The 16,601-nt window shown below is 41.2% G+C and overlaps 1 protein-coding gene across 3 annotated transcripts in view; it reads left to right on the top strand.

Moving 5' to 3' along the window:
* LOC138736324 (wings apart-like protein homolog) overlaps positions 1-16,601 on the top strand; it is a 150,319-nt gene that overhangs the window by 120,628 nt on the left and 13,090 nt on the right. For all 3 annotated transcript variants that reach the window (XM_069885641.1, XM_069885642.1, XM_069885643.1), the window contains 5 exons: positions 2,442-2,617; positions 7,532-7,647; positions 12,184-12,345; positions 14,388-14,592; positions 16,365-16,453. In XM_069885641.1, the coding sequence (XP_069741742.1) occupies positions 2,442-2,617; positions 7,532-7,647; positions 12,184-12,345; positions 14,388-14,592; positions 16,365-16,453 (748 nt within the window). The remainder of the gene's footprint in view (positions 1-2,441; positions 2,618-7,531; positions 7,648-12,183; positions 12,346-14,387; positions 14,593-16,364; positions 16,454-16,601) is intronic.

Here is a 16,601-nt window from a genome sequence, read left to right as displayed (position 1 = left end):
AGTGCTGCTTCTCTGCTCGGAGACATAATAGGGCAGCAGTTGCCAGGAGCTGGTGGGAAGTTACACTTCAAGGAAGCTTTGAGTTGTTTTTTTTTTCTCTTTAACTGCCTGTTAACTTTTCATGACAGAACTTGGCCATAGAGCATAGAGTGTAATAGTCGAAACCATGTAAAAATCAACCCCCTATTTTTTTGGCCTAAAAGTCTGAAATTTTCCAAATGCGTGTAAAAGTCATTCCCTCCTATTTTTGACCCTGTTTGCCTGCCCACCGAAGCTCCCAATGTCCTGACCCCTGCTGCCCACCCATCCGAGCTCCCAACACCCTGATTGCCCGCCAATCCGAGCTCACGATGCCCCGAGCAAGTACTTTCGCTACATCTCAGCCACTTGCCCGCCCGCCCATCTGAGCTCCAAACACCCTGACTGTTGTTAATCCGAGCTCTCAATGCCCCGAGTGAGGACTCTCGCCTAGGTCCTGACTGCCCGCCTGTCCGAGCTGCCGACGCCCTGACCACTTGCCAATCTGAGCTCGTGATGGCCAAATGAGGGCTCTTGTCTAGGCCTCGGCCGCCCACTGGCCCATCTAAACTCCCAATGCTCAAAACATTGGACTTGCCTCCTGGTCGAAGCCAGCTGCCCATCCGTCTGAGCTCCCAGCACCTTGAACGACGCAGGTACTTAGCGCGGTCAAAAGTAGTCAACTCCCTAAATTTTACCCTAAAAATCAATCCACAAAACTCAACTATTACACACAAGGTATCTTTCAAGTGTCTGTGTCAGCAATTTGGAGGTGAAATGCAGTTTCGCAATGAGAAATGTCACAGAAGTGTCACAGCAATAACACAGCCTTGTTTGTTCTCACTCTTCACTGGGCTTAGTTGTGTTGTTAAATAGTTTGTTAATATCGTGGTTTGCATGCCATTGTGGAGCAAAGTAGAATGGAGACAAATTTCAGTAGGCAGCCAAATTTGATGTTGTCTCAATGGATTGATGGGTCAAGCTTGTATTTAGTGGCTGCTTCTGCTCTTGGAGTTTCACTACTCTGAAGAACTGTCAGTCATGCTTCTTGATGGATGAAATCCACAGTGAGTTGGGAATTGGGAATCTTTGACCATTGGGAAGAATAGTTGAGCAGAATCCTGTCAGTGAATTTCCTTGGCAGTTAGCAAAGTTGTATGTCTCCTTTCTCAAACATGATTATGATGACTGTACATCTGAAGTCCCCTGGTGTATCCTCTTCCTTCTCTGATGTGGCTAAGGAAAAGGTAGATTTATGTTTGAAGCTCTTCCTGCCAAATTTTAAAATGAGAGCGCAGATGCCATCTGCTGAGGTTTTATTATTTTTGAGTTAGATTTCCTTAATAACTTGTCTGTCAGGAATGACAATTGTGCTGGATAGGCTGCTGTGTGTGGGGTGAAGTGGTGGGGGAGTTGGGTGGGGGGGGGAGTGGAAAAAGAATCCAGGGTGCTAACAATAAGGGCAGAGACACACAGAGATCTTGAATGTTTTGGGTCCAGCAGTAAGTGATTGGACATGATTTGTTCTTAGTTTGGAGCCTGGAATGTTTAGGAAAGAAATGGCTTTTACAGCACTGAGGCACCCACACATATTGTGTTTATCACCAAGATGCTAAGCCTCTACCCTGATTCTTTAGATCGGCCATTCTCAGCCTTGTTTGGCTAGGCTTACCCCACCCCAGGACTCTGTCAAAGTTTATGGGTCTCCTTCCCGGTGAATCCGTCAAGTTTCGGTTTCTTCTGTACTTCTACCGACTGCATAAAAAAATCAAAAAATATTGATGTTGCGCGAGGTGAAACAAGGCTTCCACTTGAATGTGCTGTGGCACCAGGGTGACCACAGGGCCCCCGTTGAGAATGGCTGCTTTTGATCACAGATTTTCTGCTGTACCTTTGCTCAGAGCTTTTATTTTCCAACAAATTTACCCCCTCCATAAATCTTCGTCCGCGAAGCCAAGACAAAGAAGGGAGTAAATGAAGAATTTAATCTTTGAAGGTCATAATTCTTTATTTCCCAGAGCTGTGGAGCCTGAATTCAAAGAAGAGGTGGGCAGATTTTTTTGACTAAGTAGGAGGGATTATGAGGAGCAGGATGATGTTATTGAACTAGGGAATCAACTCCAGGGGCAAGATAGCCAGCTCCTTTTCCCCTTTATTAAATTCATTGCCCAAACAGCAGCTTGTAAACTTTTCCAAGTGCACATCAGTTGAATCAAAATAGTCTTTCCAGATTGATCATTCCATATTGATCAGATATCATTTTTTTTGTTTGAGTGCTGCAGCCTTAAACATTTGTTGAATTATTTAACTGCAATCTGATTTTTGTTGCATTATTTAGTCTTTTTTTTTCCTTTCACGGATAATGATCTACCAATGCACAGCTCTTCCACTCCTGATGTCTTGTTGGTGTGCTTTATCTGCAGGGCGTTAAGGCACTGTGAGCAATTGATCGCGCGATATAACCGGGAAGACAGCAAGCTCTGCCTAGCAAACAGCAATTCTCTGCCAGAGTACAGTGCCTCTAGTCATATTGGCAAAGCAGTAGAAGACTGCATGAGAGCAATCTTTGGTGTCCTCTTAAACTTGACCAATGACAACGGTAAGTTCCTGTGGAAAAGCCATGTCTATTTGCTGGAATCTACCAGCAAGTTAAATTCATAAATTGGGCCTAAAATGATGGGACTTGAGACTGCATCTAACTTGCATGGTCAATCGCAGTGAACTACTGGTGTTGGGATGAAATTGGGTGGGTGCAGCATTAAACCAGAAAAGCCTTCAAAAGGTGACTTGGATGTTTAGATTATCCTCTTAAATTTATTTTCCAAGTTCTTTGAGATGCATTCATTCTATTGTTGACCCCTCGCCTCTGTCCTTAAATTGAAAATATGTTCTTGAATTGACCTTGCTACCTAACTGGGAATTTGATGGCTGATTACCTCAGCACCTCTGCCATTTTTTGGGGCAGTACCAGAATCACTTTTCAGGCTCAATAACAGCAGCTGCCAATGGCAGAAGTCAGATGCCCCAATGTTGTTCATTTCAGAGCACAAGTTATAGCGGTAAACTGGAGCGTTGTAGGCTGAGAAGGGGAGGTGGGGGTGGGAGAGGTTTAAAGAGGGATTGCTGTTGGAAAAGTTTTTTTTTTAAACAGTGTGATATGTGCCCAGAACGGACTGCTCGTGAAGCAGATGTGATAGTGGCATTTAAGAGGCTTCCAGATAGACATCTGAAAAGAGGGAGATGTATCATGTAAATAGAGATTTACCATCGCTTAATTTGGCATCCTGTTTGTGGGTTTTTCTTGTGCGAGGTTCAACATGTATCAAGTATTTGGTCTAGTTTTGCAATGATGCTGCGAGGTCCTTTGTGCTCGCACCATTGGAAGAACATGTCCACATTGGTGATGGGGCCGGATCTTGATGATGAGTGCTTACAGTAACAATCTGGTAGCTTTTAACAGTGTATTGTCAATAAAACCACATCTGCTTCCTCACAAACTTTATGCTACTCATTAGGGAAAGTCAGTTACTCAGGCAGTGACCATTTAAATTATTCTGCCAGAAATTGTCCAGTCATGAGCAAGTATAAAAGTACTCTGGTACTTTGTGAGAGCAAAATTTGTAGCCTACTCATTGTTGTGTGTGTAAGCAATTATGTTGCTCCTTGCGTGTATCTGTGAAACTAGAATATTGGAAACAGACAGAGGCTGTGCAAAGGAGTGCTGTAGCTCATAAGTTACTCAACAGGCCACCTTGCCTGGTATCTCCTCCTCCCCCCCCCCCACATCTGTCTAAGTGTCTGTGGTTCCACATTGCCTTTATTAGTCACTTTAAACAGTGGCACCCATCATGTTTGGGACAAAATCACTTTTTTCCTTTATTTGCCCCTGTGCTCCACAGTTTTCAATTTGTAATCAAAGAATTCTCATGTGATTAAAGTGCACATTCCAGATTTTATCTAAGTTATTTGTATACATTTTGGTTCGACCATGTTGAAATTACAGCACTTTTTATACATAGCCCCCATTTCAGGGCACCCTAATATTTGGGACATAGGAATTGTATGTATATTAAAGTAGTTGTGTTTAGTACATTGTTGCATATTCTTTGCATATAATGATAGTTTGAAACCTGATTTGTAGGCATCACCAGGTGCTGAGTATCTTTTCTGGTGATGCTCTACCAGGCCTCTGCTGCAGTCATCTTCACCTCCTGATTGTTTTGGGGGCTTGTCCCCTTCTAATTTTTTTTTCCTTCAGCATGAGGAAGGCATGCTCAATTGGATTTGGATCGGGTAACTGACTTGGGCATTCAAGGATTTTCCAGTTTTTAGCTTTGAAAACCTCCTTGGTTGCTTTAGTGGAATGTTTGGGATCATTCTCTTGTTGTAGGATAAAGTGCTGTCCAATGCATTTAGAGGCATTTGCTCAAATTTGAAAAGATGAGCTGTTTCTGCTGTCAGCAATTACATCATCAATCAAGATAAGTGCACCAGTACCTGTGGCAGCCATACATGCCCAGGCCATAACACCCCACCACCATGTTTCACAGATGAGGTGGTTCGCTTTGGACCTTGGGCAGTTCCTTTATCCCTCTACACCAGGGGTTCCCAACCTGGGGTACATGTACCCCCAGTGGGACATTTGCACTTTTCAGGGGGTACATTGGGTCTGAGAGAATAACCACTACTGTACAATACATGGTGTTGTAATCTGCAGTCAGATTGCACAATGTCGTTATTTTTTATCCTTAATTTTTAGGGTTACACGGGAACCTATAAAAATGCCCATGGGGTACAAAAAGATTGGGAACCCCTACTCTACACTTTACTCCTGCCATTACTCTAATACAGGTTCATTCTGGTCTCATTTGTCCACATGATCCTTTTCCAGAATTTTGAAGGCTCTTTTAAATACTTGGCAAACTAATCTGGCCATCCTCTTTCTGTGGCTAACTAGTAGTTTTCATCTTGCAGTCTCGTCTCTGAATTTCTGTTTATGAAGTCTTCTACAGACATTTGTCATTGCCACATCCACACCTGCCTCCTGAAGAGTGTTTCAGATCTGTCGGACATGCATTTGGGGACTTTTCTTCATTATGAGGAGAATTCTTCTGTCATCAGCAGATGACTGATGACTGGCCTCCCGGTCCCTTTGAGGTTACTGAGCTCACCTGTACGTTTTCTTAATGCTGTTCCAGACAGTTGATTATGGTAATCCTAAGGTTTGGGCAATGTCTCTTACTGTTCTTTATTTTTAGCCTCATAATGTCTTTTTTTGTCTTTCATTGGCACAATTCTGGTCCTCACGTTGAAAAATGATCAAAATGATCAAAAGCTTAGAAGCCAGCCTAGCTCTCTTCAACCTGCATCAATTAAGCAATTAAACATCCCTGAGTGCTCACAACCACCTGTGAAGCCACATGTCCCAAACATACAGGTGCTCTAAGATAGAGGAACTAATTCTAAAAAGGGCTGTCATTTCTACATGGTCAAACCAAAGTATGTTCAAATAACCTTGAATAAAATCTGCAATGTAAACTTCAATCACGTGAATTGTTTGATTATAAATTTAAAACTGGAGCACAGGAGCAAATAAAGGAAAAATGTGTCTTTGATCCAAATATTATGGAGGAGCAGAAATCAGATATAAAGCCCCTCATCTGTTCTGCCATTCAATCATGAGCTGATCCATTTTCCCACTCAACCCCACAACCCAGCCTTCTCCCCTTATCCTTTGATGCCATGTCTATTCTGGAACCAATCAATCTCTGTCTTAAATACACCGAACGGCCTGGACTTCACAACCATCCATTGCAACAAATTCCATAGATTTACCATCCTCTACCTGATTAAATTTCTATGCATTCCTGTTCTAATCGGACACCCTTCAATCCTAAAGTTGTGCCCTCTTGTCCAAGACTCTCCTACCATGGGAGACAACCTTGCCGTTCAACATTTCAAATGTTTCAATGAGATTTCCCCCCCTAAATTCCATAAAATACAGGTCAAGAAGTGTCAAAAGTTCCTCATATAATAACTCTCATTCCTAGAATCATCCTTGTGAACCTCCTTTGAACCTTCTCCAACCCACAAAGCAAGCGTAGAAGCAGGTCATTCTTAATCCAAAAAGTAATTTTTCCACACACACCTGCAAGATTTTGTCTCCACAAGGACTATGTCTTAGTCATGAATTGATATAAGATTAGGGATGGGGAGTTAAGATATTTATGATTTTTCATTCACCACCTACCATAGTGTTGCAAACATGAACTTTTGCTTTTTTTTCCGTGCTTCTTCCCAAGTGGGCTGTTCAATGAGGAGAAGCACAGGTTCATCAGCAAAAGGAAATCTATAAATGGATTAGGTGATGGTTTCTTGGTTACTGGGGCCACTCCCTCTACCTTTTCGTTCCATTCTACTGCCAACTGTGAATAATTGCTCATGAGACCAAGTGTTTTTTTACAGAGTTTGGCTTGTACTCTGTGAATGATCATTTTGAGTTTTTCTGGAAGAGCCAAGTGTCCCATTTGAACCAAAAATCCTCAGGTATTTTGTGAGGAGATTATCTGAACTTTATGCAATTTTGCCATGTCTGAAGTTGTTGAGTTTGTCCATTTTTATTCTCTTGAGCACTTATGATGCAACTAATTGGTATCCTTATGGTTCAGAGAGCATTTCAGAGCAGTCCTCAGAGGGTAATCACTTGGCAAGTTCTCGAGTCAAAAACCAGACTAGGGAGAGACAGAAGTCTCCATTAAAAATCACATGAATCAAATTGTTTTAGAATCTGGTAGCTTCAAGCTATAATTGCACTGGCCATCATCATTCATATCTGTGCTGATCCCACTTGCCTCCAAGAATTCCACGTGTTTCTTCATGCCTTGCTCGTTCAAGAGCAGCAAGAGGTTGAGGTGGTGTCTTAAGAAAGTTGCCTGGATCCTCAAGGACCTCCACCCAGGCCTTGCCCTCTACACACTGCTACCATCAAGAAGGAGGTACAAAAAAGGAGCCTGAAGATGAGCACTCAACAGCACAAGGACAGGTTCTTTCCCTCTGCCATCAAATTTCCGAACGGACAATGAACCACAGACACTACCTCACGTTCTTTTTTTTCCCACCAATTTATTTATGAATATATTTGCACTGTAATGCTGCCACAAAACAACAAATTTTGTGACATGTTCATGACCATCAATTATGAATCTAATAATTGCTGTCACCGCATCTTTTTAAAAAAAATTCAAGAATAAATTAATTTTAAAATTCTTGGCTGCTCCATTGGATTCAAGGTTCCCACCTACCATCTTGCCTGTATCAATAATCAGGAACTCTGACTTATGGTCAGAAACCTAACCTCTGTAGCTGAATGAAGAATTTATTGTCATGTACAATGTGTGGGTATGCAAAAATGTCTCACTTGTTCATGAGAGCCGTTTACTTGTGTGTGATTTTAATTGAGAAGCAAACTTATGGCTCATTTTCAGCTTGTTTTATTGTTCATTTGTCTCTTTAGAGTGGGGCAGCACAAAGACTGGTGAGCAGGACAACCTCATCAGTACAACCATGAACTGTGTGCTTCAGGTTCCACAGTACATACCTCAGGAACAGAGATTTGATATTCGAGTGCTGGTAAGAAAATTGCATTATTTCCAGCCTAGCTTATCTTGTCTACATACACTATAAACAAGATTTTATTTTAAGGGTAAGCTCATTCTCAGTGCTTCTTTCAATGTGAATATAATTGACTTCTTTATGCACACAGGCAATCTATTATCAGGTAGTTCAATGTCCACTCCTTGTAAAGGCCAGCAGTAACTGCTTGCGATGATCTTTATGGAACATAACATTCCAGTTCAAAACCAGATTGCATCTCGGTTAATTTTGATTTATGATGTACCAGCAAGGGCGACAAGTAAATATTAATGTTTTTGCTGAAGGTTTCCACTCGTTTAGTCACTATTTTCCCCAATTGCATACTGTATGTGCTGGCATATAGGGTGATGCTCAAAACTTGAAAGGGGGGGGGGGGGGGGTCATCTTATACAGTGAGTCTAAAATTCAACACTTGACAGCTGCTGCCAATCTTGCAAGTTATGGACTAAGTCTCAGCGCTCCCTCACGGGGTCTGTCCGCCCAGTTCCAATGCCCTCAGCTCTCTATAGGCTTTGAACGGCTTGTTATAGGGTGATTTTAAAATGTGATAATAAAATTAAAACCTGAACGGAGTATTCTGGTATTCAAATATTGTGATTTGCTTTTAACAACATCCACTGGTCAGCATTAAGTGCCAGATTTTGGGGGTGGGATTCGTCTTAGACCAAGGGTATAGCTCAAAACTAACATTTTAGGTGGAAATTCCGAAGTCATCCAATACATGTGTATTCAATTTCTGATATGCAACCTGTTTTAGCCCATGCACGTGCATGCCGTCACATGATGAAACAGATCTGAACACTGGCAGTACCCCTCTCTTCCTTTTTTTAATTACTTTTTCTTCCTCTTTCAGATTAAATTCTTTAGTTCTGCATAAAATTATTGCACAATTTTGTTTTACTGGGGAATCTGAAAAGTTATAAGTTCCTTCATAGCATTATGCCATATCCGTGCAGGACCATCCAGAAGATAGTGAGCAAAGCATTCCTTTGGTTGAGAGTAGGGTCTCAGGATGGGCATAAAGGAGGTATGTGAGGTGAGGGGAAAAGCTAAAAGGCAGAAGTTGGGAGATCCACCTAAATCTAGGTACAGCATCAGTGGAGTTTGAAAGTCTGTATAGTTAATTTCTCTCATTCACAGTGGTGCATCTCATGCAGTTTAAGATCAGAAACACTGGTGCTCTTGTTCATGCTACTAACCCTCAGCTGCATCACCAGATCCAACAGTGTCATCAAGTTTTCGGATGACACAACAGTAGTTGGCCTCCTCAGAAATAACAATGAGTCGCACTACAGGGAAGAGGTAGAAAATGTTGTGAAATGTACTTGATCGCCTATTGGGGAGCAAGACAGGTCAGGTCACAGATGTATGTGTAGGCGAACATTTTGAGTCCAGTGATCAAAAATTCATTAGCTTCGAGTTAATTTTGAAAAAGGAGATTCTAAATTGGAGGAAGGCAAATTTTGTGGAAATGAGAAAGGATTTAGAAAGAGTGGATTGGGGTATGTTGTTTTCTGCCAAGGGTGTATTAAGTAAGTGGATGGTCTTCAAAGGTGAAATTTTGAGAGTGCGAAGTTTGCATGTTCCTGGTTGGATTAAAGGCAAAGTTAACAGGCGTGGGGAACCCTGGTTTTCAATGATATTGGCGATCTGGTCAAGAATAAGAGGGAGGTGGACAGGACGTGTAGGCAAAAAGGAGCTAATGAGATACTTGAAGAGAACAGAAAATGCAAGAAAATACTCAAGGAGGAAATCGGGAAGGCAAAAAGAAGACATGATGTTGTTTAGGTAGATAAAGGTAACCTTCAAGGGTTTCTACAAGTATGTTAAGAGTAAAAGGATAGAAAGGGACAAAATTGGTCCCCGAGATGATCAGAGTGGTCAATTATGTGTGGAGGAAAGCTGGGAGTCAGATAAAAGTCAAGTGGTAGAAAAATCTGGAGGAGCATTTTCATCCAAGCATTGTTAAATTTTGTGATTTTTTTTTTTGACACCAGAAAGAAAAAAGCCTTTTGTTAAATCACCAAATGAGACCAAGATACAGTGCAATTTTAATAAAAATGGTCCAAAGGTGAATAATCAACAGCTTAACCTCCCTGGTCTTGTGACACATTGTACCCAGATTAAATATCCAACAGTGGCTGAAAAGACGACTGCCAGGGACAGCAAGTAAGCCAAAGGCAGGGTCTCGACACCTCAGCCCTGAGGGATAGGATGGGACAGGTCCTCAACAGGTCTTGGCTTCACTGGAGTAACTGGCCTTGGGGTTCAATGGAAACAAAATCCCAGTTTCACTCGCACTTCCTCGTGCTCCGGGTTTCTTCTCATGTTGTTGCCCAATACCACTTGCATTTCATTGCTGTGTTTGAAGAATTATGCAGAGATGATTTACCCTGTTAAATGAAGCTGATCTGAAAGTAAATTGAATTTTTAAAAATTATTCTGCAGTATCAAGAAGCTGTGAAATGAGCTTTGTGGGAGTGTGGGAGGAGCAGTGGGCGGAAAAAGATAGTCACTTCACAGAAGGCCAGTGAGTCAGAAGAGTCACTTATAGCAACAACCTGCTGGAGCGTAAGCTGCATTGACTCATTCAGGCTCCCAGGAGTAGGATGTTTCTACCAGCCCAAGGAGAAAGTTGGCTCCATAGCAGTAAAGGAAATAAAATACTTCTGGTCATCAGATCAGTTGTCTTCTCTTCAGCATTGCCATTAACTTTTGTTCTCGATCTCTCTGTCACCGACGTTAGAGAAGATCTCTCGGATTTGTTTTCCTTGACCACAAACATTATAATGGTGGCTTTTGAATTGTAGGCTTTACTCAGTGTCATCATTACTTTCCAGCCTCCAGTTCCAACATCCTTTTTGCATGTTTGGAAAGGCAAATCACGAATGCACAGGACTGATTAAAGCTTTTGAGGTGTGGTGCTCTGTGTTCTGCATCCCTTACTCAGGACATCATTTTTAAAAAATATTTAAAGTTTAAAATCACAAAACCTAACATTAGTTACTACATTTTGATACATACATAATGCGATTAATCATTTGTATATAACAAAAACCCCAACCACCCCACTAATATCCTCCATTCCCCACCTACAAAGGGAGAGAAAAAAGAGATCCTTATCTTGTGCAATCACTTTTAGAACATGAAAGCTTCTTGGCTGCAGGAGTGGCGGCATCCGTCGGAGTGGATCGAGAGCTAACATCAATAGTTTTCAAATATGGGCTTCAAACTTTAGCAAAGAAAAAAATATTTATCTCTCAAATTCTATGAAATCTTTTCTAAAGGAATCCATCTTTTCATCCCTAAAACTGAGTCAGATTTCCACGTAATAGCTCAACACTTTTTAGAAACCACCAATGACAAGTGCAAAAATTCAATTGGATACATACTCAATTTCAATCTTAAAGCTGTCGACTTAATATCTCCTAGTAAAAACAACATTGGGTGAAAAGGTAAACTTACTTTTAATATCTGCTCTAAAAACAATTTAATTTGCAACCAAAAATTTTTAACCTTAGAAACCGTCCACATCGAATGAAAAAAAGTACCTCTTCTTGGCTGCATCTGAAACATAAATCTGAAGAACTAAGTTGAAAATTTATCAGTTGATACGGAGTCAAATACAATTGATGTAAAAAAAATATACTGCATCCTCGAGGTAGTTTTGTAATGCGTGCAACCACGTTCAATGAGCAATGTAATCGGAGTATGTTGATTATGCCCCTTTGCGATTTAAATATTTACACCATGTGTTCTGGTACCTTGGCTGGTATTGGTCATGCTTTGTTTTGGTGCCTTGTTACTGCTGGCAGGCTGTTTATTGCCTATTATGAGCAAAAGTGCTAATGACATGCCATGTGTGCAAACCTAGAAAGAGACATATTTGCATTTGTATAATGTCTTCTCAACCTCAGGATATTACAAAGCATTTTGCAGGTGCTTGGAGTGCATTTAATATTTTAATGTCGCGGTATGCAGCCTGAGAAGTAGGAATGCACAGTGAGATGTGTGTCCACGTCAGGATGAGTCGTCCTTTTAAATCCTGCCGTGGAATCTGAGAAGACTGAAAGTTCTCGATTTTAAAATTTATAGCTACCTGGGAAAATTCCTGCAGGTGATTTCCTGTAATCGCAGTTATACGCTCTTTTATGTAGGAGGTAGAGCAACAGGGATTGTCTTGGTGATGAATGCAAAAAAATTTTTTGAATTTATACATACAGCACAGTAACAGGCTAATTTGGACCTATGAGTCCGTGCCGCCCAATTTACACCCAATTAACTTGCTCCCCGGTACATTTTTGAAGGGTGAGAGGAAACCGGAGCCCCCGGAGAAAACCCACGCAGATGTGGGGATAAGGGACAAATTCCTTACAGCCAACACAGGATTCAAACCCAGGTCCAGTCCCGATTGCCCTTCTCCTGTCTACACCAAAATCATGAGTTTTGGATGGAAAGACGAGCATTTGGGATAATTAGATACTTAGGATTTTGTATGTTTGTGTTCTGCAGGGTCTAGGTCTGCTGATTAACCTTGTGGAGCACAGTGCTCGCAATAGGCATTGTCTTGTTGACATGGAAACGCCTTGCTCCTTTGATTCATTCTGCGCTGTGGATGGAAATGATAGTTTGCAGATGGAAGGACAGGTGGGAGCTATCGAGGCCTTGGTGCAGGTGGGTGTCTGTTATATAAAACAAATTTATTTAAGCCATTTGCTGAAGTACAATGTGATTTTTTTCATATTACCTGTCTCGATATAATTCAACCAGGATCATTTACCATGATAAGAGTGCCAGCTGGTGCGATTTGCAGTCCGACACTGCTTTCTCAGACTAATCCACTGACCAGTGGGTCTTGGCTACAGGATAAAAGACTGAGTGAGATGAAGAGATGGAAGGAGGTTCACACAGACCCAAAACAACAGCCAAGTGTAGTTGATCTAAGTGACACCTTGCTGATCTGTATATTCTGTATTATGCTCTGAGATATGCAAGGTTGGTTTAGTTAATATCTAACTATGTCCAACTTTCTAGATTTGCTGATAATAAAAATGAGAGAAATAAAAACATTACCCTTGAAGGACATGGAAAACTTGGATCTGTCTGGATATAGTCTCTTGTCTGTATTTGCAGATTAAGAATCCTACGTATTCCATCCTGTCCAGATGTTCACTGGTTCATTCCCCATGCTACCAATTGCTTCTTCCAGATTTGTGTATGTTGAAACCTTGAGTTAACCTAATGGATATACCTGGAGTGCTATGTTCAGCATGTATCATTGTTCCAACGTTCAGTGCAGAATTGCACCCTTGTGATTCAGATATGTTGTTCCCACTTTGCTGGCAGATGCCTGTCATTTCCATTTCCAAATACCTCATTTCCAGGTTACAATTCATCATGTTAAATCAGGTACTTAATATTATGAGGGGTCTTTCCCTCAGACGCTCCTACAAGTCTCTGGAACCCCTTTCAAACAGCTTTCCTTCATCTTTTGCTTTCTGTCACCTGGGTGAGTTTGTATCTCATGGCAATTTCATAAGATATAGGAGCAGAAGTAGGCAAATCGGCCCATCGAGTCTGCTCCACCATTCTATCATGAGCCTTGGATCTCCTGGTAGTTTTCTTCTACGGAGCCTTTTAAAATGCCCTGTTAAAAACTATTGAGCCTTCACTTTAACTCCTCAAAATTTTCTGTTAAATCAGGCAATTTACCTTCAGGAGGAATGCAATGATTCTTCAGTAGGAGAAACCAAATGGTCGATGTTTGAGTTGAAACCCTTTATCGAGACTAAATTGATACTATTTGACCCGCTGAGGTCCTCCTGTGGGTTGTGTTCAGCTTCACATTCCAGCCTCTTCAGCTTCATGTGTGTTTTTAAACTATTTACATTTGTTTCTAAAGAACATACCCACTATTCCTTAATTGAGGGAAGTTAATGTTGGTTTTTAATGTCGATTTCTATTAATTAAAATACAACATTTGTGGAATGAATAATTACGCTGGACAAGAATTTTTTTCCCCAAAGGTTTGCTTCCTGAAAAATATTGGGGATGATAATAAAGAACTTCAAGCCAAACACAGATTTGCTATATCATGTAGGAAGCTGGAGACATGAGTTCAACTGACATAAAAATGTTTTGCCACTGATTTTGCATCTGATGCCTTTCTTGTCAGTATCCAACATTGATGGATTTTAATTGTCCTTTTCCATGGTCGCAATGTCCTGGTGAAACCTTTCACCGTGTCCGTCCCTGACGGCTCCAGGATCAGCAGGGAAGACGTCCAAGTGCGAATGCAGAAAATAAATTTTCAATGACATGGCGCATTTCATAGTTTTGTATGCTTGAAGCATGTTAAAAATATGACAGGAAATCACAAAAATATGTTGTATATAAAAAATAGTACGTGATAGGAAAATGTTACGGCGATTTGCTTGATCAGCAGCCCAAAATCCATAAAATCCACCCACGTGTACAGGAAGCAAAGTTTTTGTTGTTCATTGTTATTTGTAAAGCCTGTTATGGAAACTTGAGCTGTTATACTGAAGTGTACCAAATCTTCCTAGGTGGCATTTGATAACTTGTCATTTTATTAGCTCGTAGTTTTATTAAGAATCCTGTGTATATGAGCCACTGACTCATTCTAAATTACATATTACGTTGCACATTTGTTTTTCTGGCAAAAGTTTGACCTATTTCATCTCTTGCTCTTTCAGTTGTTTCTGCAGCGGGAGCGAGCTGCCCGCCTTGCGGAGACTGAGACTGATGATTTCATCAAAGACACACCAGCACCACCACAGGATCAGAGTGGCCAGTGGCAGGAGACCGCTGGGTCATTGGAATGGGTGCAGTCTGAAAATTGTACCAAGAATGACAATGAAAAGAAGGAAGAGGAGGATGAAGAGATTGATCTAAATAAAGGTATGAAAGAGGCATTTCAGCATGGTTTTGATCAGTGAGATTCCCCTCCTCCCAAAGCTGTTCCACAAATATCCTAGTGTTTCAAAATTTGTTTGCTATTTAGTGGATTAGGGTACTGTGCACCTGGAAATTCTCACGGCATCTTCACATGTTCATAATTGTTCCATTTGAGAATTTGTTGCCCCTTTTTCAAAATCCATTTCAGTGTTCGATTTGTCAAAAGAACACGGTTCTTGGATGGCACGGTTAGCGTAGCAGTTCGCTGTTGCACTGCCAGTGACTCGGGTTTGAATCCAGCACTGACTGTAAGGAGGTTATACGTTCTCCCTGCGTCTGCGTGGGTTTCCTCTGGGTGCTCCAGTTTCCACCGACCCTTCAAAACATTTGGTGGTCGTGGATCAATTGGGTGCATGGGCTCATGGACCAGAAGGGCCTGTTATCGTGCTATATCTCTAAAATTTAAAATAATTGTGCATCTATTTACATTGGCTGCTAAGAATTCTGGCTACATCTGGAGATCTGTGATAGGAATCTCCAACCACTGGTTTTATTTGTGCTCTAGTCGTCAGAGACCTTCATGCATTGCCCCTAACAAGCTGAATTACTGTGCTTTATATATACAACAATAGATTCTGTCATTCCTGGATGCAGTTTCCAACTTCATTCCCGACTGAATAACTTGCACAGCCAGAGATTCTGACTTCTACCTGACACCAGCTCCCAGTTTAACATCTCATTTTTGTGAGACAGGAAGTAGCGGGTATTTCCTGTTTATAAATTTTGGACATGAGATCTGCTGTTATTCCGTGTTCATTAAGCAAAAGTACTTCTGTCTGCCACTAAGTGTGCACATGTTCTTCCCCCCCCAACCCCCCCCCCCCCCCCCATACTGTGATGCAATTACTGACCCAAACCCACTTGGTCGTTCCCGCATCGTTATTTTAATGCCCTTTAATGAAATATTTTCAGTCACATGAGACTTCAATAACTGACAGTCTGTCGAGTTTCAAAATACACCTGTACTGTTTCATCTTAAAGTTTTAATATATGTATTCACCAACATGGTTGAACTGCTGGACAGAGCACTGCACAATTCTTGGCTGGGGAATCAGACTGATCTAAGAATTTTGTTGTTTCGGTCAGTGCTAGAACAGGGCAGTTGGGAAAAAAAGGAGTGATACTTCAGTAAAGAGAGCTGTTGTTGGAGCTCAAAAACAAGAGACAGGCTGAGAACCAATATTTAAAAATGGTTGATGTAGATCTTGCCCAGCACTCCCAGCATTATCACTTGATACAACACATGGATAAAAAAAATAGAGGGTTACGGGGTAGTACTTAGCATCTTAGTACTTTTTTTCGAAAGGAATATATAGGTCGACACAACATCGAGGGCCGAAGGGCCTGTACTGAGCTGTAGTGTCTATGAATCGATGCTGAACATCAAGCACCAATATTAACACTGATCCTATTCTAGCTCGCTTTATTCTCCCCACGTTCCCATTAACTACTAATTCCCTGCACCCCTTCCTAGATTCTGCCTCTCCTCATACAGGAAGGACAATTTACAAGGGCTATTCAATCCAAACCTCTCATTTTTTTTGGAATATGCGAGGAAACCAGAGTACCTATTTTAAAATGTCCCTGAAATTGTTCCAAACTTGCTCTGATTTTCCATAAATTTTCTTTCTAATATTATCTTCAACACATCCAGATCCACCTTTACTCCTCTGTCCAGGGGTTCTTTTGCTCATAATTTGTACCTTATTTTGCAGCCTTGCAACATGCTGGAAAGCACATGGAGGATTGCATTGTTGCCTCCTACACGGCACTGCTTCTGGGCTGCCTATGTCAAGAGAGTCCAGTAAGTCATTTCATCATAGAATAAAAATGTCTTCCTGAAAGTGAAAGCTTGGTTTGTTTGTGTGTGTTTTTAATTGGTTCACTGTACCGTATCTTTGAACAATGGCTCCAGTCAAACGCTCAATCTTTGCATGATTTGAGCTAAGCAT

The sequence above is a fragment of the Narcine bancroftii genome, chromosome 6, assembly GCF_036971445.1.
Source record: "Narcine bancroftii isolate sNarBan1 chromosome 6, sNarBan1.hap1, whole genome shotgun sequence".
Classification (NCBI taxonomy): Eukaryota; Metazoa; Chordata; class Chondrichthyes; order Torpediniformes; family Narcinidae; genus Narcine; species Narcine bancroftii.
The sequence above is the reverse complement of the archived record's forward strand: the minus strand, read 5'-3'. Positions and strand labels throughout refer to the sequence as shown.